The sequence below is a fragment of the Dicentrarchus labrax genome, unplaced genomic scaffold (assembly GCF_905237075.1).
Source record: "Dicentrarchus labrax unplaced genomic scaffold, dlabrax2021, whole genome shotgun sequence".
Lineage (NCBI taxonomy): Eukaryota > Metazoa > Chordata > Actinopteri > Moronidae > Dicentrarchus > Dicentrarchus labrax.
Window position 1 is genome coordinate 25,067,195 of NW_026136703.1, and position 24,414 is coordinate 25,091,608.

The window sequence follows — 24,414 nt, forward strand, 5'->3', positions numbered from 1 at the left end:
ATAGATAGATGTGTAAATATATCTGTTACTACTATGTCTACTTGTATCACTACACAAAGATGCATTAAAACGCACAAAGATGTTCACCTTACATACTTTATTTGATAATCAATCACCTGAAAAAAAGTTGAATGGCCCTTTTTCAAAATAGTTTATCTTAAATATGGAATATGCACTTTCATCAAAATATAAATTCTTGTTTTAAAATATCAAGCTTCTCTTTAATAGTTGCCTGCAGTTTGTTGTTGTTGTTTTTTTTCCATTGTAGTGATTGTTATCAAGATACAAGTTTTCAAACCCAGTGAAACTCCTGGACAGAGACTCAAAACACATACAGAGACACTAGAAAAGGATGAATCATTAATCACTGTTGTCTTACAGCAGATTAGTCAGCTTTATAAAGCAAACATTGTGCCACATTAAATAATAAAATATCTTCTGAAGTCCCTGTCACAGCATTGCAGCAGCTGTTTAGCCCGGACTGAGAAAATCTGGAATATAATATCAATTTAAAGACATTCTGCTCTCTGAAATTCAGCTTTAAAACACCACATGGCGGGAAATCATTCACAAACAAATGATTTGGTAGCAGAAAGAAAAAAATGTTGTGACTTCTTAGAGCTGAAGACAATGAGAAGAGATGCCATCTTTCTTTTTTTTAAACCACAACAAAGCAAAAACTGACAAGTGAAAACAACAAAAAAACATGATTGCCCTTTTAGGTTAAACTTTACTTTAACCTTAACTATTTATAAGCACTATACAAACACTTAATATGGTTTATAATACAATATACTGTATGTATGTAGATTTAAAGGGCATTTTAAGTGTTAATGTACAGTCTTTTTCAACAACTTCTCCTAAGAAAGCATATTTTATATTATTATATCTGTATTTTACTGTCATTCAATATGTTTATACACCAGCCTCCACTTATAGGTGCCCACAGGAGGAGTTATAGTGGTTGAGAAATACATGATTAAACACTTATATATGCTTACAACTGCATTATCGTCTGTTATAAATTATTAAATTATTGTATATTGCTTATAAATACTAAATAAGGGGCCTTAAAGTCAAGTGTTGTCTTCAATTTCTTTCTTGCATTATGAGATTTGAACACATCAGCCACTAACGAGGGCTTCAAAATTAATTCTTTCACCAGCAGAGGGCAGCAAAGTGATGCAAAATGAACACAGGACGTCAAATACAGAGAGAGAAACAGTCTTCCCACAGGCAGTAAAGCACCTCAGAGGATATCTTGAGATAGTATGACAATTCACACGGTCCAGGGAATGTTTACACAGAATATTTCATAAATCACATTGTAGCATAAAAAGATAACAGAAGCATATCAGCGCATATTCTCCACGCAAGCCAAGGTGCATCAAAAAGTAGCCTGCAGTCTGTAAATCCCTGAATACGCTCACGGTTCACATGAGCAACAATAACACAACATCAACAGCAACAGAAACAAAACAAAAATAAAATCCTTTACTGCTTCAGAGTGAATGGCAGTGACGCTGCGACAGAGTTTGACATCAACATCAGAGACCCTGTTGATCCTGAGGCAGAAGAAGAATCAGGGTTTCTCAGATCCACCGCTGCCTCGAGAGGAGGACACATCCTGGCAACGAACAAAACAGACCCCACGACACATGTTCCCTCGAAGGTCTTTAAGTGGAAAACCCCAGAGAGGAAAGCTTTCCTCCGGGTTGTTTTTGTCCACGTGCCGTTAACATGAACTGACGTTGCATTTCCCAGAGTTGAAAAGAGGCAGTCATCCATTGTCGTCCAGGTTGTACAGAAGGACCTGATGGTTGGGGGCGAGACCCGGGCAGGTACCCAGGCTGTACAGGCATCCGGCTGACGGGTAACAGGGCACCAGCCGGTAGTGCTGAAGCTCCTCCAGGCCGAAGCCCGGAGAGCGGCAGTCCATCACCAGCACCTTCACCCTCTTCCTGTCCGGGTACAACAGCCTCCGCTGCCCCCTCTCACCTATCACCTCCTCTTCCTCTTCCTCTTCTTCTTCTTCCTCTTCTACTTCATCTTCTTCTTCTTCTTCTTCTTCTTCTTCTTCTTCCTCCTCTTCTTCCGCCTCCAGCTCCTCTTCCTCATGGTGGATCTTCCTCAGCAGGTTGTTGATGAGGACGGAGCGCCGCAGGTAGGCCTCAGGGTCCTCCAGGAACCTCAGCTTCTCCAGGGACAGCTTCAGGATGCAGCTCCGGTCCTCCTGCAGTATCAGGTGCTGCAGATGGGAAATGCAATGAAAGAAGATTAGTTTATTCATGCCTTCACATTTTTACTTGACACTTCACTAGTCTATACTTTTAAAGGGAGGATCTCAGAGGAATACGCTCAGATTTGCAGCTCCTACAAGTGGATACAAAGCTAAAACATTCATGTGATTCACATAATCAGAAAAAGTAGAAACGTCTCTACTGAATGCGATTTGTTGAAACGACTTCAAGTTTTTAGGATGTGTAACTCAACGGGGAAACAATTAAAAGGAGACATGAACAGATTTGGGAAGTTCTTCGACATGGTATCTAAGTTGCACATCCTTAAATCGCAGTTTGTGGTAAAATCAAGTCTCTAAAGCCGAGAATAAAAAGAAGAATTGGTTACGAACAGGCACTGTGTGGGTATTTCCTGTCTTACATATTATTTAAAGTTGTTCCTACGTTGTCAAAAATGTAATTTTCACCGTCAGTAAATTCAATTTCAACTTTCATTCTCAGTGCAGGTTCAATTCCAACTTTTCTGGACTATCAGTGTAATAAAATCAACATTTACAGATTTAGACAGTAGAGTGTTGAATTAACTAAAATAATCAAACTTTTAGAAACAAGCCATGTTGTTTCACCTTGTGTTGCTACTTTCTCACGTTTCTCGTAAAGTTTTCATACAGAACATGGATTTACCTAAAGATCTCTTGATATAACACAAGGAAAATTATCTGGTTTTGGAGCGAGACTGTGTCAGCAGCTAACATGTTAGCTTGTTTTTGCTAATGCTACATGACAAATCCACTTCTTTTACAAAAGAGAGGAGAGATCATCAACGTTATGTGATGTAATCAGGATCAATCTGGTTGGGGGAGCTAAAAGAGCAGCACTTGCGCCTCAAAAATCTGTCATGAACACAACGGTCTCATCTGCATAGAAGCAGAGAAAGAGTGGAGCATTGTTAGTGACTCTTTTAGACAACATGTAAAGACTGACACAAATGTGATGGGAAACTGATGGAGGAGATGATGAGGCTCAAGACTGATAAATGACAACATACAGAAAAAAGTAGAAAATAAAGAGCACAGAGAGGTGACCTTTTTGTAGCTGAATGTCAGAAATATTTGAAGAATTTAAACAACAAGATGAACTTTAATGGTGGAAGAAATGTGAACAATAAGGGGAAAACAAGAGCTCTCGTACTTTTTGAAAATATCCACGTAGGCCTCCTCGTAAATCCTCCTCCTCCGCATATTTCCTCTTGAAGTAAGCAACTTTCGACGTTGTTGAATGGTTTGGTCTCTCTCACAGGGAAGGGGCTGCTGGAGGCAACAGAACAGACATTAGACGACAAATCTAACAGAAGGAAGGCCGGGGGACATTTAAATTATTGCAACGCTGAGTTTTATGCTACTGTTAGCAGATGTGCTGGAGTTTGTGTTTTACACTCTGAAGGGACTAAAATGGATGTTTCTGAACTGCAGTTTCAAAACATCGAAAGTGAGCTTGGAGAAAATGGGTGGATTGGAGAACAATAACAAAATTAAAGTGCATCTTTAAGTTTTCCACTAAATAAAAGCTTCACGAATAACCAATGTATTATATATTTTACAATCTATCAACTGATACTCACTGTAATATGATATGTTATTTTAACTCCTAATTAAGTACATTTTTCTTTTTATTCATATTTTTCTTTTTATCTAAGTATTTGGCTTTAACAGTACAAATAGATTTTAGAGAATTAAGTCAGCGTCACATAAAATGACTAGTAAAAGCTGCTTAATTAAGAATATGTTTTGAGTTCGATGTAATCAGTTTCAGCAATTCCTTTTCAGTTAAATTAACTTATCAGGTTTTACACTGCTGAGTAAGTAAATGGGTAAAAGATGAATCCAGTAATTACCTTTTTAAAAAGATCAGTGTGATTAACTGACATTTAAATAAAGCTCATTATGAGCTGCTCTAAGGTTATGACTCATCACAAGACCCTTTCACAGAAAACCATAGAATTTGAGGGCTTATACAGATCCTTTTATTTCCAGACTGAGGCTGCTGATGAACAATAATTTGTGCACAAGAACTCACATACTCCTTTTATATATATATATATATATATATATATCACCTCCAAAACTGTGCTCTTAATGCACCTTTTAAACAACATCTAGAATATGAAGTGTGAAAGTTAATATTTTGACAAAAAAGTTTAATATATGAGATCTAAACACTCACACACTATAGGAGCAAACAAATATTTGCTATGTAACGATAAAGTGGAGTCACACTCCCTCTGCCTGTGTTGCTATCGCAGCCTCTCTGTGGTTTGTTTAGAAAGCCAGTCTGGCTGCACATTTAGTTTATCTACATCGGTGAATTAAGGATTTATTTCCACCAAACCAGAGTTGGTGATTGTTGGAAACACTAACAGAGATGGTTTTGGTGAGTTTTATTTAGTTTCTGTCCACTTTGAATGAAGTTACGATGATCTGAAGGTAAAATTAGTGTTTTTCTCTATGGAGTGATAGTGATATTACGGCTGTTTGTGGTTAAACTAAAGGTCTATCTCTGTAGGGATCCTTTCCATAATGCTGTCAGACACTGACAATAACAACCTGAGTCCGTCCCAATGGATTATCTTGAATTTTGTAAAACTTTTAAGTTTTTTTTTAAGTCTGATCTCATGGTCTTCTGCTGAGAACTAGTAAGTTGACTTTGAGTTAGGATCTTTCTTTGAAACAGGATTTTCATCATTTGACACTAAAACTCTTTTGGGTTACCTTTAAATCTGCTATAATCCATATTAATCCTTGTCTTTAACACAATTTTGCAGTTCCCCTCAGCTCTACTGAGCTTTTTAGCCTTTTTTAACTCACTGTTTTGGTTTTACAGCCTATAAATATACATAGTGGAAAATTTAGCAAATAAAGAGCCAAATATTTCCCTCAGGAGACCAAACCAGAGCTAAAACATATAAAGATATTAGTTTTCATATGAAAGCTGAAATGTTTCTCTGTCTGCTGTAAGTGTTATATTGTTTGCTAACATGTTTGTCATTCTAATTTTGAGGCGATAATATGTCGATGTTGTGATAACGGCTCGTTGCACTACCCCCAAGTGGCCAAAAACAATATTCTTTATTCTTGGATCCCCATTAGCTGCCATTAAAGTAGCAGGGGTCCACAACCAACAACGCATAAATATAAAACAGACCATATAATATCACTATTAAGGGTTTAAAGTATGCCCTGATATCAGTTGAGGTCCCAGTAGCGTCCCCAAGTCCTCCAAAATAAACTGCAGAGGAAGACTATAACATTACCTCACTGGAGGTGAATGAGATAACAGATCTGATTACCTGCTGCTGACGCTCCACAGCCGACGCTCAGCTCTCTAACCGGAGTTTGAATCAGTGTGTCTGAGCCGATCTGAGCCTCCACATCGCCCTCAGGCTCCTGCAGGGAAGGAACAGATTGAGAGACAAGTGAGGAGGAGGAGGAGGAGGAAGAGGAAGAGGAGGAGGATGGAGAGACCAAAATATCTAAAAACACTGCTGACGGAAGATGTGATTGTATACTGTCAGAGCTGCAGCCTAAATTTTATCTTTGAGCTTCTTCAACTTTAATCACATTTGTGAAACCTGCACACACACACACACACACACACACACACACACACACACACGTGTGTATATCTCAGTATCTGTTATTTACCATCAAGTTTTTTTTAATTAAAACTGCACAACTAGAGGTTTCCCACATTTTTATACTAATTTTCAAAGAAGGAAATTTAAAATTTTATGTTTTATTCGAACAAATGCAAAAAATGTGAAAACATTTAAAGATATTATCTTAAAAAAGAACAAAATAATACTGACATATTTATTTTATTAAATGTATTTGTATGTGATGTGATATAAATTGTATTATTATTGTTATTATCATTAACATATCTGAACTTTATTTAATATATTTCCACATTAAATTATTAATTAAATTTATTTACAACTAATGGCTGGATGTGAAACAATAAAGAAAATATAAAGAATATTACAAAATAATTAAAAATAAAAAAATAAAAAAATAAAGGAGAATATATATTTATGTGCTTGATGTAATATAAAAATGAAATATAATAGATATTATTAAAACATCTGCACTTTATTTAATATAATTCCACAATAAAAGCACTCACAGAATCACAGCTGATTTGACCCTTTAATGGTTTTACATTAAAGGGCAAAAAGCTCATTTAAATTCAAGAAGGAGGAAGAGGAGCAGTGTGTGTGTGTGTGTGTGTGTGTGTGTGTGTGTGTGTGTGTGTGTGTGTGTGTGTGTGTGTGTGTTTAAAACGCCATAAATTGATCATAAACACAGGGTGGGAAGCTTTATGGTTGTGAAACATTCACGCCGGCTCCCCTGAAGCTGCCGGCGGTGACTCACACAGTTTTTAACATCCAACTGCAGCCTGAATATTTCATCTGTGGGAGAATGAAGCACGATGATGGATACATGAGCAGAGAGAGAGAGAGAGAAAGCGAGAGGATGCGTGGGAAGAGTGTGTGTGTGTGTGTGTGTGTGTGTGTGTGTGTGTGTGTGTGGATGCAACACTTTACATTTTCTTTAGTGTTTCCACTGAAAGCAGAATGTGTGCACAGGAGGTCATAAATTTCCAACCTTAAATGCTTAAACTTTGCTGAGATTGGTGGGAAAGTTTAAAGGGTTAAAACAACTGAATTTTAACTGGTGACTGAATAATAAGATCTTGATTTAAGAGACTTTCAGTTTACATTTTATCACACACATCAGCTTTCCATGAGCTGTGTGCAGTGTTTGTGTAATCCAATGGTTTATTTATTTCAAAAGGGTTTTTTTTTAATCAATAAAGTAACATAACTCAGAGATTAATGAGTAGTAATAGTTTGGTTTTATATGTTTTTTAAGTCCTATATTATCTTTTTGTCAATTTCTATTTTATTTTATTATTTCAATTTGATTTTATTCACATTCTTATTGTGTTTTTATGTATTTCATCCTTTTAAATGTGTTTGAAAAAGTGCTGTTCAAATAAACTCGCTTTAAAGACAAGCAGCTGCTGTTTCCACCTCCAATAAATCCGTTAAATGTCCATTAAAGCACCGTACCTTTGAGTAAATGTGTCCCGCAGCCGTTCAGTAAATCCCAGTGAAAGCCTCTCTCTCCGTGGATGTCCTCCGCTCCTTGGCGCGACATCTACCGTCCTCACACCGACTCAGCGACGCTCCTGCTCGGCCTGAAGTCAGCGCCTCCCTCGGTCCCTGCAGACAGACACACGCACACGGGCAGACAGACAGCCAGCTCCGGCTCCTCCGGGGGTGAGACGCTCGCTGCTCTCCAGCCTCCTAAAATATCCCGTTCACGGCAACACGAGACAGCACACACCGCTCCGCGCGCGCCCTCATTGGTCCTCGCGGAGGCTGATGTTTCCTGTTGCTAGGAGACTGAGTGAGTACGCTGATGACGCTGCAGCATCCATCCTCAGTCTTGTGTGTGTGTGTGTGTGTGTGTGTGTGTGTGTGTGTGTGTGTGTGTGTGTGTGTGTGTGTGTGCTCTTTTTACCAACTGAAGCAACTATTCAGCCTCCAAAAGTACAAAATATTTTGGTCTGCAAAATATAACAATAAAAAACTGAATACAGTAATTTACTATGATTAAAATACAGTTTTTAGCTTTTCATTTTACAAAAAAATGTTGTGTATTTTTGTCTTTTTACTGTTTAATTAAAGATATTTACACTTTAAAAACAATGAAATGACCTATAACCCTATAAATCCAGGTGAACTCTGCTATAATACAAATATTAGGCTTAAATTTACAGAGGAGTGCTGTTATTATTTCATTTTTCTCATTTTAATCTGAATTTTAAAAGTTATAGAACTGTAATAAAAGTCTGTGAAATTACATAATTATTGCTGTTTTCAGTGATTAAAACTGTATTTGGACAGTTTACCAACACTTATAAACTGATAAACAACATTTATTCAACATGTTTGTTGTGAAAACTTTCATAATTATACAAGATATCTGTCAATTCAACAAACAAATCCATTGTGTGAGCAAAACACAACGTAATGCGTTGTTAATTTACATCAATCATTAGTTAGCTAACATTTTGCTTACAACTTCAGACGTACCTAGATATCTCTTTTATCTTTAAACCATCTCCGAAATCTGGTTGTTTTCAACATAGTTTAGCTTAGCATATAGCATATCTAGGAGTTGACTAACTCAACTGTTATTGGTGATCGATATATCGTTATTGATCAATACCATTTTAAAAAGTGATAAAATGTAAATATCCTGTCAAACACTGGTTTGTTTTCTTTTAACTGTCACGTTCATTTAGCTTTATTTTTGTTGTGATTGATTGTTTTTGTCACTGAAAACTGCCAAAATCAATTACTAATTAAACTGAACCAGTTCTCACATTATTGTTAACGACTAATAAAAATCTGTTTACTGCTTCTGTCTGTCTGTATTGGCATTTTATTGACATCAACACTTGATATATATTTTTACAAAGTCCTGGACTTAATTCCCGTCCTCGTCTCTGTTGCTCTCAGTGCAGCAGTTTAAAGCTGCACATATAAATTAATTAAGAAGTAAAAGATGAGAACATGTTAAGATATCCACAAAGATTAGGGAATACTATCTAGCAGCCTTTGTTTATTATTTGTTTTAGAGCCAGGAGGATTTGGCTCCTTAATTAAAGGAGATTCCCTCCAAGCAGCATACAGAAAATAAGCTTTATGATGCTGAAATACTGTAAATCACATATAAAGGAGATTAGAAATATCATTCAATGTGATAAGATTACTGTTCTTTAAAGGCACTTTGAGAAACTAAACAATATATATATATACTATATAGCTAATAAACAACAACATAACAGCAAATTCACGTATAAAAACCAAAGCATCTGTTAGTAAAGATTACATTAAACTCCCCCAAAAAACACTTTAAAAACCACAAAATACTTTCCTTAATCTCTAATCCAGCCTGTGTGAAACTGGAAATCTCTACTACCAATCACAGAGAGATGAACTTTTGTTATTGTTGTTGTTGTGTTGTTGTTAATCATGGCCTCATTCTCAGAATTAAGACATCTGAACAGAGCTCAGGATGGAGAGAAGGACCCAAGAAAACAGATGGCAGACAGACGTTCCCACAGCAGGGATCTTCTGGGTTTTATTGGCAACCACAAAACTTGGTACAAAAAGTGCTTTCTGGGTGCCGCAGGGGCTCAGCATGCGCAGGCCCGGACCAGGACTGCAGGACTACAGTCTCTATGGGACTGCAGCCTCTACAGGACTGCAGGACTACAGTCTCTATGGGGCTGCAGGTCTACAGTCTCTACGGGGCTGCAGGTCTACAGTCTCTACAGGACTGCAGGACTACAGTCTCTATGGGGATGCAGGTCTACAGCGTCTACGGGACTGTGGGACTACAGCCTCTACGGGACTGCAGCCTCTACAGGGCTGCAGGTCTACAGTCTGTACAAGGCTGCAGGACTACAGTCTCTACAGGGCTGCAGGTCTACAGTCTCTACAGGCTGCAGGACTACAGTCTCTACGGGGCTGCAGGTCTACAGTCTCTACAGGACTGCGGGACTACAGCCCCTACAGGACTGCGGGACTACAGTCTCTACAGGACTGCAGGACTACAGTCTCTACAGGGCTGCAGGACTACAGTCTCTACAGGACTGCAGGTCTACAGTCTCTACAGGACTACAGTCTCTACAGGGCTGCAGGTCTACAGCCTCTACAGTCTCTACAGGACTGCAGGACTACAGTCTCTACAGGGCTGCAGGTCTACAGTCTCTACAGTCTCTACAGGGACTGCAGGTCTACAGTCTCTACAGTCTCTACAGGGCTGCAGGACTACAGTCTCTACAGGGACTGCAGGTCTACAGTCTCTACAGTCTCTAAAGGGACTGCAGGTCTACAGTCTCTACAGTCTCTAAAGGGACTGCAGGTCTACAGTCTCTACAGTCTCTAAAGGGACTGCAGGTCTACAGTCTCTACAGGACTGTGGCGTCTCTGTCAGACAAGACTCAGTGTTGTCTACTGTAGCTACGGGTTCCACTTTGTCAGTGAAGATCTTTTCAGAAAATGAAGAGCTGTGTTGTAGTTTTTGTGTTTTATTGACCCTTCTTAAGTCCCGCCCCTTTTTGGTTTGCACCCAAATAACAATGATAGCTAATGTTAGCTAACCTGTAGCTTTAGTACGTTTAGTAGGTTTTCTAACTTAAGATGCGACTATATATTTAATTTTGATCTTTCAACCATCTTAAAAATGTGTTTCTTTTCAGCAAAGACTATCTTAGCACATGGCGGAGAAAGTTGACCAAAAAGGGGCGGGGCTTAGTAAAAATGTATTTAAAACATATAAAAATGACAATAAATAATAAAGTATATTTTAGAATTTAAAAAAGTCTTGTTTTTGGACTAATATTATAACCATTTATCTTTAATTTTCCGTTTCTGATCTTGAATATGGTTCAATTTATGTCAAAAATAAACTCTGACACTAACATTTTTGGGAATTACTTATTCGTTCTCTTGTTAAGGATTTAGATAAGAAGATCAATTACTACTCAGATGTTTTTGCGGTGAGTTGAGTCGTATTTTGGTCTATATTTGTATTTTGAGGTGATCTTGGTTATCGATCCCCGTGTAGACTTTACTGAATCTGGTCCGACTTCAGCCCCGGTCCTGGCCCCGACATCAGGACGCCCGCCCTGCAGTCACCGTCCATGCATACAGTCCTACAGCAGCATTCACAGGGAACGACGAAAAAAGGCTTCATGCAAATTTGGATAATCTCTTTGTCACCGCGGATATGTTTCATCTCGAAATGTTACAGGCACTTCATCAGAGTATCACAACTGTATCACATCTGCAGCACAATCTGATTGTCTCACATCCGTAATACAACCTGGGATCTAGAACTGAGCATGCAGACGTGTGAATACCATAGAAATCTTGGGAAATACTTAAGAACATTAAACATCGACTATTTTAAAAAATATAGAATAGATATTATAGATTCTGTACAACAACTCAACATGCATAAAATATATCAGTCTGTGCAGTAAATATAGTTCATGTCACTATTCACACTCACGTGGATGAAGCCTGTGGAATAGGAGTGCTGATATCTTGTGACAGTCAGTGTGACTCATCTGCCAAATTAAAATGTATTTTAACAATAGCTGGAAGATCAATACCAGCATTTAGATGACTTATTGACAAATTACACCAACAAATAGGCTGTAAAAAAAGTGTTTTAGTACAGTTTTCTTGTACAATAAGATGTTTTTTTTCTGTCCGGGGATGTGTTTGTTATCTCACTGTGAAGTAATAACAACATTTTATTGATGCAATCATTTTAAAGGCTCTGTTAAAGTGTCTGTTAATGTCCCCAAACACTTACAATCTTCACAGAACTGCTTTGCAGGCGAAGTTTGTTGACTTAATTTGAAACCTAAATTGGCAAAGTCAAAGAAAACCTTTTCTGGAAGCACCAGCTAGCTAGCTAGAATTACAAATAAGAAATTGACTGTTTGCTAAACTCTTCCCCCCCAAGGGTTTGGAAGTTGCTGTTATACATTTTTAAACCAACAACATGAGAAAGAACAGTAAAGGAATTAAATAAACACTGAGTTTGTTTGCTCTAATGCTAGCTGCTAACGTCAGCTTACTACCTACAGTAGTAACCCAGCAATACTTTAAACAACATATCAGGACCTAAATATTTCATTTTGTAGGTTTTGGAGCCAGTTCTGGATGCTACAAGCCTAAATCCCAGTTTAGGCTAACTTTAGCGACTCTGAACTGCTCTTTATTTTGTTTGGGGAAGTTTTAATTGCTTATTCAACTAAGTAAATCTGCTGCTAACATTTTAAACTTTATGTTAGGACAGAAAGCTTGATAGGCGTAGCAACAGTAACTAAGGGGAGAGGGGCTTAATGGAGGGTTAATTTGTTTTATCTTCGGTAAAGTACAGCGGTTAGATACTCATTTGTTGCACAGTTGCAGCACTCCTATTCTTCACGAGGCTTCATTTATACCTGAAGTAGTCTCCATTAAATATCAGCAGTTTAAACATGAGACACACAGCGTTTACAGCTTGTTTCCTGCGTTTAACAGACACAAAATCCATCCAGTAATTGTGCCCTTGGAAATAACTTTGACTTAACTTTTCAGCCGTCTCCGCTGGAAGCTTCCCCCGAATCACTTATTTTATTTTACTTATATTTGACACGTTAATGTAAATGTTGAATGTTTCTCTTGTGGTTATCGGTGTAGTCTGGAAGCTTTTATGCTGCCAGATATCGCTGATCTCAACGGGTCTTAACTTGGTTAAATACAAATATTTGCTAGAAAAGAGTTAAAGTCTGAGGATTATGCAAAACACAAGATTAATTTCTGGAAAAACAAGTTCTTGTGCCAACATCTTCATATAGATATTTATATATATAACGTTCGTCTGTGCTAGAATTGTATTTGTGTCCATTGTATTGGGACGGAGGCACCAAATAAACCTCTGGATTCTTGTTGTGATTTGGTTGAACTGACCCTTTAACTCACAAGCCCTCAGTTAATTTGTTATGCTTGACTTCCTACCTTTTCCCCCTTTACACCCATTAAATCTTTCATTTTCTCGCAGTTTTTCCACAGTTTCCGAGCTGCACTTCGACATTTTTTAAAGAGGCTTTTTATTGTCACCTGCCCCGAAAAACAAGCAAATAAAACAAATAAACACTTCTGTGCTCTCGCCGTGTGAACCCCTGAGGGGGGTTTCGGAGCTACAGTATCTGTCTACACAAACAAATAATAATCCCCCCTGCGGGCCGAACTGCTGCCTTATGACTCGATGATGCTCAGACTGGAAGAGGATGAGCATTAGCAGCGGCATTACCGTCATCACACTGTACTGATTCTACGGCTCTAACTACCAATTACCACCGAGAGAGAGAGCGTGGAGGGGGAAAAAACACACTTCCAGGGTAATTCAGTGCATGTTATTAACAGCTGCAGTGAGATATTTAAAGCCTCTTTTCAGCTCAGAGATGATGGGTGTTGAAATGAGCTTCTTTGCCCTGTGAAGGAGCTCGAGCCGAGGCCAAATAACATCATTCAGTGTGGACGAGGGTGGAGGAGGAGGGTGGTGGCGGTGGGGGAGGGGGTTGAGAGTCTCCAGCTGCTGGAGACTTCCTGCCTGTAGTAGCACATGTGTCGGAATATGAATGAGTGCTGAATATGAATGAGACGCCTTCCTCCTCCACTTGAATCAGAGAATATCTTCACTTCTGCTCTCATGTTTGTTTCTGTACTCAGCATTTTATGGGCACATCTCTCTCTCTCTCTCTCTCTCTCTCTCTCTCTCTCTCCGTCCCCGACTGCAGCAGTTCCCAACCTTTTTCCTTCAGGGACCCTTTTTTATCTATAATTTAATAAACTGATTAAGTGTATATATTTTATGGATATTTCATATTATATTAAAAACTGTACAATTAATACAAACAGTGAACTCAGAAACTGCAGGAAGTTTGTGTAAAACGAGAGATTTGGATGGATTTGGAGCAGATTATTTCCTGTTTTTACACAATTATCTGTCTGTATTATGTATTTTATAAGTCATACCGACTTAAAAGGCTTCCTTTTTGACCAATTCAGTGTTTTCTTGTCTCTAGCTCTTGGCCATTGTTAGATTAGAAAACAGTTTTCTTACACACAATGAAATCAAGAAGGCCTTATGACCTTCAGTGAAGGTTTGGTGACCTCTAGCAGGTTGGGAACCACTGCACTCGCATGAAGGTCACTAACCCGTCTCTCCTGGACTTCACAGACTTTTTTGGGGGGGTTGTTGGGACCTAAAATGTTTGATTTTACAGCAGCTTTTAAAAAAGATTGTGATCCATGATGTTTTTAGGCATGAAGAAAGTTTGTTTTCATGTATTTCATTAAAAAATCAAAGGCAGCTTGTTCCAGTAAGAGTAAAATCACTAGTAGTACATACGTGTCAACATTTCTACTTGGCGGGGACTGCGTAAATATCCTGCTGATTGGTCTAAACTGCAACTTCCAGGAGGGACTGACCGATTGGCTGACAGCAGTCTGGACCCGGATCCAGACGCTGTCCTATCTGATTCATTTACTTATGTAAGTTACCAACATCATCGTATAAAATCCACTATTCCTACACACCCAAACTGGAACAAACATCTCAAGATGTCGACCCTGCTGTGTCTCTGATGTTAAATTTTCAGGCTGTTGCATCTTTCTGTTTCCTGTCTGCGTTAGTTCACAGCTGTAGCAGTAAAAGAACAGCAAGATTTAGAAATAACAAGTCACACACGCACACACACACACACACACACACACACACACACACACACACACACACACACCTCTACTTTGTGTGTACTTTCTAACACAGCATTTCACTAGAAAAACTAAACTGCAGCTCCCTCGCCTCACAGCAGAGCTGTTTCACCGATGAGAGCTATAAGTGAAGGACAAATGTTCAGCTCCTTTTGGAGGCCGCGGACAGTGAAGGCTTTGTATAGAGAAGGAAAAGTGAAATTCCACAATTTTATAAAGCTTTTACATCACAAAGATATATTCTATCTTCATCTGCCACTTGAGTGAATCCAGTGAGTTTCTGTAACCTTGCTGAAGGCGTTCTTCTTTCATTCATTCACTCCCTTATTCATCAACAAAAATACCGGATTTTAAACTTGTGTCAGCCTCCAAAAGCAGATGAATTTGTTCCTTCGTGTTGACATTAAATAACCAGCCAGGTTCAATGTTTGTCCACCGCTCTGAGAATCCATCGCCTCTCAAAACCACATGCATCCTCCTGTCCGCACATCCAATCTTTCCATTCCTCAATAAAATAAAAAAAAATCCTTAATCTGGGTGGCCGTTACGCCTCCAGCAGTACGTGCCAGCGGCAGACCTGCTGTCCTCGACTCTCCTTCATGTCCTGCCAGTGCAGCTGCTCCTCTTCGCCGCTGCTGTTCTGGCCCAGAGCGATCCAGCCCACCATCTCTTTGCGCTTCATGCTGCGGCGGTTGTAGATGGAGACCAGCAGCGTGACGTCTGACAGCTGGAACAGCGCCACCTGGAAGACGAAGGTCTCCTTGTAGACGGGGTTGGGCTGGCCGCGGCGCACCGACGTCTTACAGCGCGAGATCTCCTGACCGACCGAGTTCAGCAGAGTCAGCCGCCCATAGGTGTCTGGACCGGAGAGGGGAGGAGAGAGAGAGAGAGAGAGAGAGAGAGAGAGAGAGAGAGAGAGATGAAGGTAGGAAGAAGGAAAAACAAATATACAAATGTTAACCATGTGGGTTTTCTTTTTCTGTTGGTTATCTAATATATGTCACTAACCGTGTTTCCATTTAAATGTGTTACAAATTTTCACTGAATCATTCAGTTATTTAGCAAAAGAAAATGCGAATGAATGCTTCGTTTCCATCTATTACCATTGCGAAGAAGAGCGCTCATTTTGTTTTAGCATTTACCAGGCAGCTGTTAAAATCTCTATATTTGAACTAATAAGTAATATCATAAACGTGCTACGACTAGTAAACTATTGGCTTTATCTAATGGCTCAAATGTGGTTCAATGTCAATCTTTTCGTGTTATTGCGTATATGGTACCTTTTGTCGTCGAGGACCCCCTTGAAAACGAGAAGCGACATCTCAAGGAGTTAATTCCTAATAAAGAAGTTCCATTTAAAAGAGCTCCAGTCGAAGCTCAAGTTTGTTTTTGTGTATTAATGTCGGTGGGGCTGTAATATCTGTGTGTGTGTGTGTGTGTGTTCGGGCTCACTGCGGACCTGGTGGTCTGTTGATTGCCAGGTTTCTGAAGTGGCTGCCCTTGATGAGCTCCACAGACATGCGTCCCGTGGTGGCGTTGTAGGAGAGACCCACCAGCAGCTCGGGGACGCCGCCGTGGGTCAGAGACTGAGTGGATGAGGCGCTGTCGCTCTGAGACACAGCAGACAGGCTCAGCTGGGAGTCCACACTCTGACAAACAGAGAAATCAACCATTTATTTGATTATAACTGTGTAAAAACAGATGTGACCTTATTGTTTTTGACTGCGACAAAGTCACCTTGAGGTTACTGCGAGGCTCCAGAACCAGCGTCGTCTCCATCGTCCCTCCATCCGGGTCGAGCCCGCCTAAACGAAGCACCTTCTCTCCCATCATTCGCTCACGGGACATCCTGCCTCCGAGCGCGTACAGCCGGAACCTGACGGCCGACATGTGCAGCTCCGACGGATCCAGGCGCGAGAAGCGAAATGTCTCGTTGAAGTGCGGCAGCGAACCTTTCTGCACCGACGTCTTCTGGCGTTGCTTCTTGGAGGGAAGCAGGACCATGTGCACCTGCCAGGAGTCCATCCCGCTGCGGGCCTTGTCGGGGATGTCCCGGGCCGCGATCACGGAGACCAGCAGCTTCTCCGTGTCAGGGTGGTACTCCAGGGAGAGGACCAGGTCTCCACATTTAGAGATGGGAGGTCGAGGGGAGGAGCTGACCGGCTGAGATGAGACCTCGTCGGGAGGTTGCTCTTGCTGAGAAGGTGGGGAGGACAAAAATCATCAGAATTTGGATATTTTCTCTTAGAAAATGACTGAAAATGATTCATATGGGTTTTTATTTAGGTGTTTATTTGTATTTTAATAATCTTTTTATTGTTTTGGGCAGGGTAAAACAAAAGGATGACAACATGAGGAGCATTACAACCCCCCTCTTAGTCCCAGCCTGACTTGTGCAAAGCAATAAATACATAATAGAATTTTATGTTTTGATTTAATTTTGTTTTAATAACCTGAATCTGCAACCCAACTAATAAATAAAGCTGTAAAATAAATGTGGTGGAGTACAATTATAAAGCAACATAACAGGGAATTACTTCAGTAAAGTACACCCCCGCTGTCAGATAGAAAGACTCCAAAGATTTTCTGTCAAACGTTCAGAGCAGAAATCCTGTCATAAAGGAGAAATAAACCTCCTCCTCCTCCTCCTCTCCTCTGCAGCCAATCTCAGCCTCCCCTACAGTCGGCAAACACATCATCGATTGTGTCGAGTGTTGACAGAGCGGCGCTGAGTGTCGCCGTCGACATGGCAACCGCAGAGGAGATAAGATAATGAACAAAAGCTGCTGCTGGAGCCGGTTGAACGTGCGGGTCAGAAGATCCAAAACACGCTCACCTGGTAAACAGCATCTGTGGAAGTTTACCAGTTCCTCCTCTACGGGCAGAACAACAAGTACTCGGGATTACTTCTAGAACTACACTTAGACTTTTGTTTCTGTTTTATAACCGTATATAACCAAATGTTTTCCAACAATGAAATCTGTCATTTTATTCAGGTAACGCTGCGTTTCACCGGTCGCCTGTCGATGGCGTCATATCCCCTTTGTGCCTGCGTCAGCGTTGTGGTTGTCTGCCAGAAGCTGTCATACATTGACTGTTGATCCAGTCTGAAGCCACATTGTTACCATCCACTGTTTAGATCTTGGTGCTTTTTAACTCTAGATTTGAACCGGATGAAGGATTTTAGTCATCGGACGTCTGGATCTTAAGTTATCAGAGAAACAAGCTGAGCTAACGTTAGCAGCAGCTCGGCTCGCAGCCCCTCCGGGACGTCCTTTGTCTGTCCAACAGCGTGGGAGAAGCAGTGATTGTTAAGGTGGAACTGCTTTATTCAGTGTGTTTAAGGTGGAACTGCTTTATTCAGTGTGTTTAGTGGTTTTAATCAGCGGGTCTGTTTGTGTTGGAGAGGAGGAGACCTCTGTGGATCATTGGGCTCCCGGTAGAAACCTCCTGAACCATGAACGCTGAAGGAATCCTAACCGGGAGAAGCTGACTGCAATGACGCCAATGGTGGTGAAGACAACAACTCCCATGATCCCACGCTGTCTTTTGCTATTGTTTTGATGTGAGAGATGATGGATCGTGTGTTAAATTAGGCTATTACTGACGTCTGTAGGTCATTAACTGATTATTTAAAATAAGATATGCTGACATAAAGCGAGTAGACCCCACACGGTTGCAGCTAAGAATGTTTCTTTGCAACTAGAGCAAAACACAGTTTACAGTACTTGCAGTTATAGTAGCACGACGCGTTGAGTTGGTATTATTAGCAGCAGCTGTAGTAGCGCTAGCGTTAGCATTAGCAGTAGCAGGGCTGTTATATAACTGTATAAATAAACTGCTACAACATGGCTCTCCCCTAGTTTTCTGTAGCTGCATCCAAACTCATTTGTTATTTATGAAGCATTTCTAGTTGTCAGTATCACCCTGTGTGTGTGTGTGTGTGTGTGTGTGTGTGTGTGTGTGTGTGTGTGTGTGTGTGGGAGGTGTTTACTGCACAGATTGCTCCCAATTCCAAAGTGTGATTTGGTGACTGAGAGGTTGTTAGATTCCCACTCTCCTACATGCACAAACACACGCCAACAACCGAGTCCACGCAGAAATACATGGTAAGTAGATGTATGCACGTATTTATACATACTCTCTTTACACACACACACACACACACACACACACAGTGATTATTATTCATGAACTTCTGTTTGTTAGCCAACGCAGCGTGGCGAGCGAAGGAAATATCAACTATTTATACAAAAACCTCGAGGCCTCAGTGGGCTGTGTTTGGTTTGTTTCTTCCAAAATGAACCTGAGAGGATAACATGGCAGAGTGATAATCCTCTCGCAGCTGAATGATGATGATACCTCTGCCAAGCATGATGGGTAACAGCAGGGCTGCGGTCAGCTCGCCGACCCCGTTAAGTAATCCCCGCCTTGGTTTTTTTTTTTTTTTTTCCTTTTCGGTGGTTATTGTGAGCTGAGATGTGTGAAATGAGGAAGTTTTCTCTTCGGATGTGTCACCCAGTTTGTGAGGTTAATGTTAGTGCTTACACTCTGCCAAAGCTTGAACAACACTGTTTATTTCTCAGGAGCTATTTCTGTATTTGTGCTTTTGTTTGTGTTCCTCCCACATCCTTATCCACTGATCAGGACACTGTGGGTTCAGGTGAGATAATAATGTGTCCTTTTTTAGGTCAAGTACACATTTTCAGACCTATAAAGACCTTTAGTTTGTATATATACGAGAAAGTGTGAGAAACAAATATACGTTGGTAGAATTTACAACCATTATCTCGGGCTGTGAGGCTGCAGTACCTCGGGGCTCCAGGTGGAGGAGCTGTCTGTGGCATCGTTTTTGTCGAGATCCAGGGTCTTCTCCGCCGTGTCCTCGCTGCCGTCGGCTGCCTGTCGGTTCATACTGAGGGAGGGGCTCTGCCTATCGCCCGAGGCCTCGAGTCTGGCGGGTTTGTCCAGCGCAGACGCCCTCTCGCTCTCTTCTACGGCCGCAGAGAGCGGGTCCTGGAAACCCTGCCGGTTCTGAGCCTCCATTTCTGCAGGAGGAAGGCAACAGGGGAGGAAAGTCAGCATTTAGGTCCTCTGGCGGTCGGTTTTATATCTGTGGGCGTGAGGACACATGGATTCAAGTTTGGAAATCTGCTTATCAAACCCTCATTAAATCTAATAAAGCTGATGTATCTGACACACTGAAACGTCACAGCTTTGTCCATCGTACTTTTCAAGATAGTCAAATAACGGCAGTTCGCATCCAGTTGGTCGATTGTTTTTGTCCGATCAATATCTCATTGATCGGACAACCACTGGTGTTTAATAAGGAGAAACTAGTTTCTATGCAGACCTGATAGAAAAGATAACTTCTGTCTAACTTGCAGTACAAACATTTATTTGTTACTAAAAGGAAAATGAGAAGCCGTCTTATTATCATGAACCATTTGGAATTGATCTTTTCTACTGTTGGACACTCACCCCACTCCTACGCACCTGCCTCCTGAAATAGCTATTGATGACAGATGGATTTGATGTGTCTATATTATTAGAAATAACATTGATTATGCAAGAAAACAATATTCAAATATATTGTTATTATCGTGTGGTTTAATAGTCTCCCAGGACAGATACGTCACTGGATACAGACCGGATAAAGCGGTACGGTGAACATCTGAGTGCGTGAAAAGTAAAGCTGAATATGTAAAGTCTGTTTATCGCCTCCATCAGTGAAACCAGTTCACAACACGCTGGCTAATTTATGACTCGAGGATGTTTTGTTTTTCTTCTAACTTTCCCATTGAGTGCTTATTATATTTGTTTATTCATTTCACTGAGGACAGGCTCTTCAGTAGGCTGTAAATCGATTACATAAAAAACATTTTCACAAGTAGCCTATTGTTTGTTACATAACGAGTAATGAAGGTTCGAGCTCAATGAGGGATCGATGACCGGCGGTCTGTACATTTTGCCATCTTCTGTGTTGTGTTGAGAGAAACAGTGCGAGCCTCATTTGAAGCCAACTTAAACAACGAGAGCGGAGGATCCTGCGAATGTTACCTGAATGTTTTCTAAATTGTTCTTCCTAGAAAGGAGCGAGGAGAGGACAGGACACCTCACTTCACAGCAGAAACAAATACAGAACCAGCTGACCTGGCCTGACATGATGGTGTCTCCTCTGGTTTCTCCTCTAATTGAGTCTGGGAGGTCTAAAAGAAGCTACCTAAACCTTGTTTGGGAGCGTTAGAACGAGGTGATATTGCGTAATCTGTCAAACTTTGACCTTTTTATTTCCTGAGATAGAAGCTCTCGGAAGAACAGGCCGTACCTCGAACCAATCAATAGCAATTATCTCCAATTCAGCGTTGTTAAGGTCGGTCTGACTGCTCTATCTATGGCTGCATACAGTGCTGACCATAGCAACAGGCTGCGGTGAGTCATCAGCCTGTGTGTGTGTGTGTGTGTGTGTGTGTGTGTGTGTGTGTGTGTGTTACCTGGTTCGTCTGTGTCACAGGACGGAAAGTAAATACCAGTTGAGACACAGTGACCCCAACCTAACAATGTCACCACCCACCAACAAGCAGCTGCTCGCCTGAAACTGTGGTTCTCAACCTGGGGGTCGGGGCTCTCAAAGGGGGTCGCGAGATAATTTGGTTGTGGAGAATAAAATTAAATATCGTGGCACAGAACTCAAAAATACTAAATACTATAAGATATACTCTGTTTTTATACATGTTAACCCAGTTACTTCACTAATATGAGAATGTATTTCTATATATTATAGTGCTTTAAGACCTTAAGCATGTTGACTGGGAAGGTTAATTCAATAAATATAAAGAAGAGAAGAGCTGTATTATCTGTACGTAGTTTATTATGTGTAACACTTTGTTTTATTCTAGTAATTTATTTCTCGGGTGTTACTCTTTCTATTTATTCACATTAACATTGTAAAGTCAGAGAATCTGTTTGTTGGGTGGAGAAATATCAGCGTCAGTTAGCGGCAGAGCTGCAGGATTCAGGCTCAGATGATAATCCAAGATTATGTTTTTCCGGATGTTGGGATTATTATTAATCGCAATTTTTAGGAAGAAAATTTTAGGAACCGTGTTACCTAAACTTTTGGCAATGTATGTTTAATACTTAAAGCTGTATGATTGTCCTGTGCTCCTTCACGAAATATCACAACTGAGTTTAAGCTTCTGTAACTTTCACCAAAATGACCTAAAGAGGAAAAAATCCCTTTGTTTCCTCACTTCTTTACACATTTCCTCACCTTTAATTTGATTAATTAGTTAACAGACCTACAAATAACAATTAAACCACAAAGAAATCCATACATCAAAATGACATTAGTCTTAATTTCACAAAGAACGAAGAATAAAAATCTATTAACGTTTAAAACAAAAAACAAAGTGATTCAAAAGATGTAGAAATATAAACAAAATATTTCTGCAGAAGTTATTTGCATTATGTATATTTTTTAGTTTTTAGGTATTTATTGAAACTGCTCCAGCTATTATTATTTTAATATTGCCTTAAAATACTTGAAAACACATGAAAATCTGCACAAAATTCGGTGGGAAGGAAATTTTAAGTATTCTTTTGGTCCCATACATGGACATGATCATTTTCTGCCAGAGCCTTCAGTTACCAAGCTCCTCTCCTGTGGAACCAGCTTCCAGTTGTGGTTCGGGAGGCAGACACCATCTCCACATTTTAGAGTAGGCTTAAGATGTTCCTCTTTGATAAAGCTTATAGTTTGGCTCAGGTGAGTCCTGTCTTTCAAGTTTAAGAGTTTTTGTCTTTTTAGCCATTGTTGCATGAAGGTAATCATCTGTAGTGTTTAATGTGCAGTGTGTGCACCTTTAATTTCATTTTAATTGTTTTATCTGCTCTCCTCCACTCTTGGCGTTTTATTTCTGGAAAGTTCTGCTTTTAGAGGGTTAAAACAAACCAACAAACCAACCGACTACAAACAAGTGTCCTAATTAGAGCGTCTGTCTGTCCGCACTCATCCATCCTCAGAGGTCCGATCACACTGAGCCGCCCTGAGCTCTTTACAGCCTCTAAGCTGCGGTAAAAACGTTATTTGGGGCCTTTTGGCTCACTGACACTGGGATGGATTAGTGGTGGATCTTGCTGGTTTTTCTGCTTGTTGGAGTTTTTAGCTCTCTAGTGTGAAAGTGGTGCAATCTGCTCTTCCTGAACCCTGAATGGGGTCAAACCTAAGCACAGTTCTGATGTGGATTTGGTAAATATGTGTGCAGAGGAATGTTTTAAAGCACCTTCGCAGTCCGACGGCTCCGTGCTGCCCTCCTCCTGGTCCGACAGTCGGGTGAATTTGTGGCGTCGACCCAAAGCCAGCTGCGTCTGCTGGGTCTGCTGCTCGCTGCCGTTGGACGCCGCCGTGCGGAAACTCTGCGAGCGCGACACAGAGATCTCGAACTGCTTCAGGACCTCTTCTTCACTGTCAGAGGAGCTGCTGACATCGTCTTCATCGTCACCGTAGCTGTTCACTGTAGGGAGATAAACACAGGGAGACACAGGGAATGATGGAGAGGAACGTCTGGGAGTGTTCAGGAGCAAACGACAAAGAGAGGAGAGGAGGAGAGGAGAGGAGAGGAGAGGAGAGGAGAAACGAGGAAGAGAGGAGAGGAGGAAACGAGGAATAAAGGAGAGGAGGAAACGAGGTAGAGAAGAGAAGGAAACAAGGAAGAGAGGAGAGGAGGAAACAAGGAAGAGAGGAAAGAAGGAAAGAGGAGAAAGAAACGAGGAAGAAAGAAGAGGAGGAAGAGAGGAGAGGAGGAAACAAGGAAGACAGGAGAGGAGGGGAGGAATAGAGGAAGAGAAGAGATCCAGGTTGAAAGGAAGAATAAAAACATGAATTTTTTATCACTTTTGGTCTGAAACACTAAAATATTTTAAAATATCTCTTTATCTTTATTTTCACCCAAAGATAAAAGAGTCGAGCACACACAATGTATATATATTTATAAATTAATATATATATAAATAAATTAATATATATATAGTCTGTAATCTGGGCTAAAAGTTGCATTTTGATTAAGGTCACAGATACAGTATTAATAACATTAAAGCCATTTTGTGCTAATAAAATTATGTCTTTTATAAAATGTAAATACTCATAAAGCAGGTGAAGAGAGAACACATGTAAAGTCATACTCTCTCTCTCTCTCTGAAAATAAACCCGTAAGCGTTCGCAGGGCCGCTCTGTTCGCATCATAATTTGACCATAATTGGATAGCAACAGCTGAATGAGTGATGTGGCGGTGGAGCGATCAGCCCGTCCTCTCTCCAAAGTGCAGGTCAATGTCTCTACCTGAGCGATCGCCATGGTTACCTACAGGGAGCAGGAAGCTGGTTTTTATCTGAGTGGGCGAGCGACGGCTGATTGGTCCGTTGACTTCTGTCTCCTGCAGCTAATCACAGGCGGAAGCGCTCAGAGTGGAGTAATGTGGCTGAATGAATACACACACTACACACCACACACACACACACACACACACACACACACACACCCCTTGCATACTCAAATAAAAACACACACACAAATACACAGAAATCGAAGAAACTTTTCCCCAAACCAAACCTAATTCAAAAAATGGTCGTAAAAGTCCGTAACTGAATGGAGATTCAGAGGTTTTCCTGATATTTTAGCAACTTTTAAAACTACTTGCAGTCTTTTTATTTCCATATTATGTTTCCTTTTATATTTTTAACAGTCAAACAGACTTAATA

At 40.5% G+C, this 24,414-nt stretch overlaps 1 protein-coding gene and 1 long non-coding RNA gene across 4 annotated transcripts in view; both read right to left on the reverse strand.

Moving 5' to 3' along the window:
- Positions 1 to 82: 82 nt before the first annotated feature.
- LOC127356430 (uncharacterized) lies at positions 83 to 7,672 on the reverse strand. Its single transcript, XR_007881984.1, has 4 exons — positions 7,372 to 7,672; positions 5,587 to 5,683; positions 3,432 to 3,550; positions 83 to 2,248 (listed from the first exon to the last, which is right to left on the reverse strand). It is a non-coding gene; the product is annotated as an uncharacterized LOC127356430 (long non-coding RNA).
- A 1,752-nt stretch (positions 7,673 to 9,424) lies between these two features.
- Positions 9,425 to 24,414, reverse strand: part of syt16 (synaptotagmin XVI) — a 31,625-nt gene continuing 16,635 nt past the window's right edge. For 2 of the 3 annotated variants that reach the window (XM_051393675.1, XM_051393663.1), the window contains exons 3-7: positions 22,941 to 23,171; positions 19,468 to 19,703; positions 16,393 to 16,851; positions 16,115 to 16,304; positions 9,425 to 15,513 (exon numbers count right to left, since the gene is read on the reverse strand). In XM_051393675.1, the coding sequence (XP_051249635.1) occupies positions 15,200 to 15,513; positions 16,115 to 16,304; positions 16,393 to 16,851; positions 19,468 to 19,703; positions 22,941 to 23,171 (1,430 nt within the window). In that variant the 3' untranslated portion in view covers positions 9,425 to 15,199. The remainder of the gene's footprint in view (positions 15,514 to 16,114; positions 16,305 to 16,392; positions 16,852 to 19,467; positions 19,704 to 22,940; positions 23,172 to 24,414) is intronic. The other variant, XR_007882704.1, reaches the window with a different exon arrangement.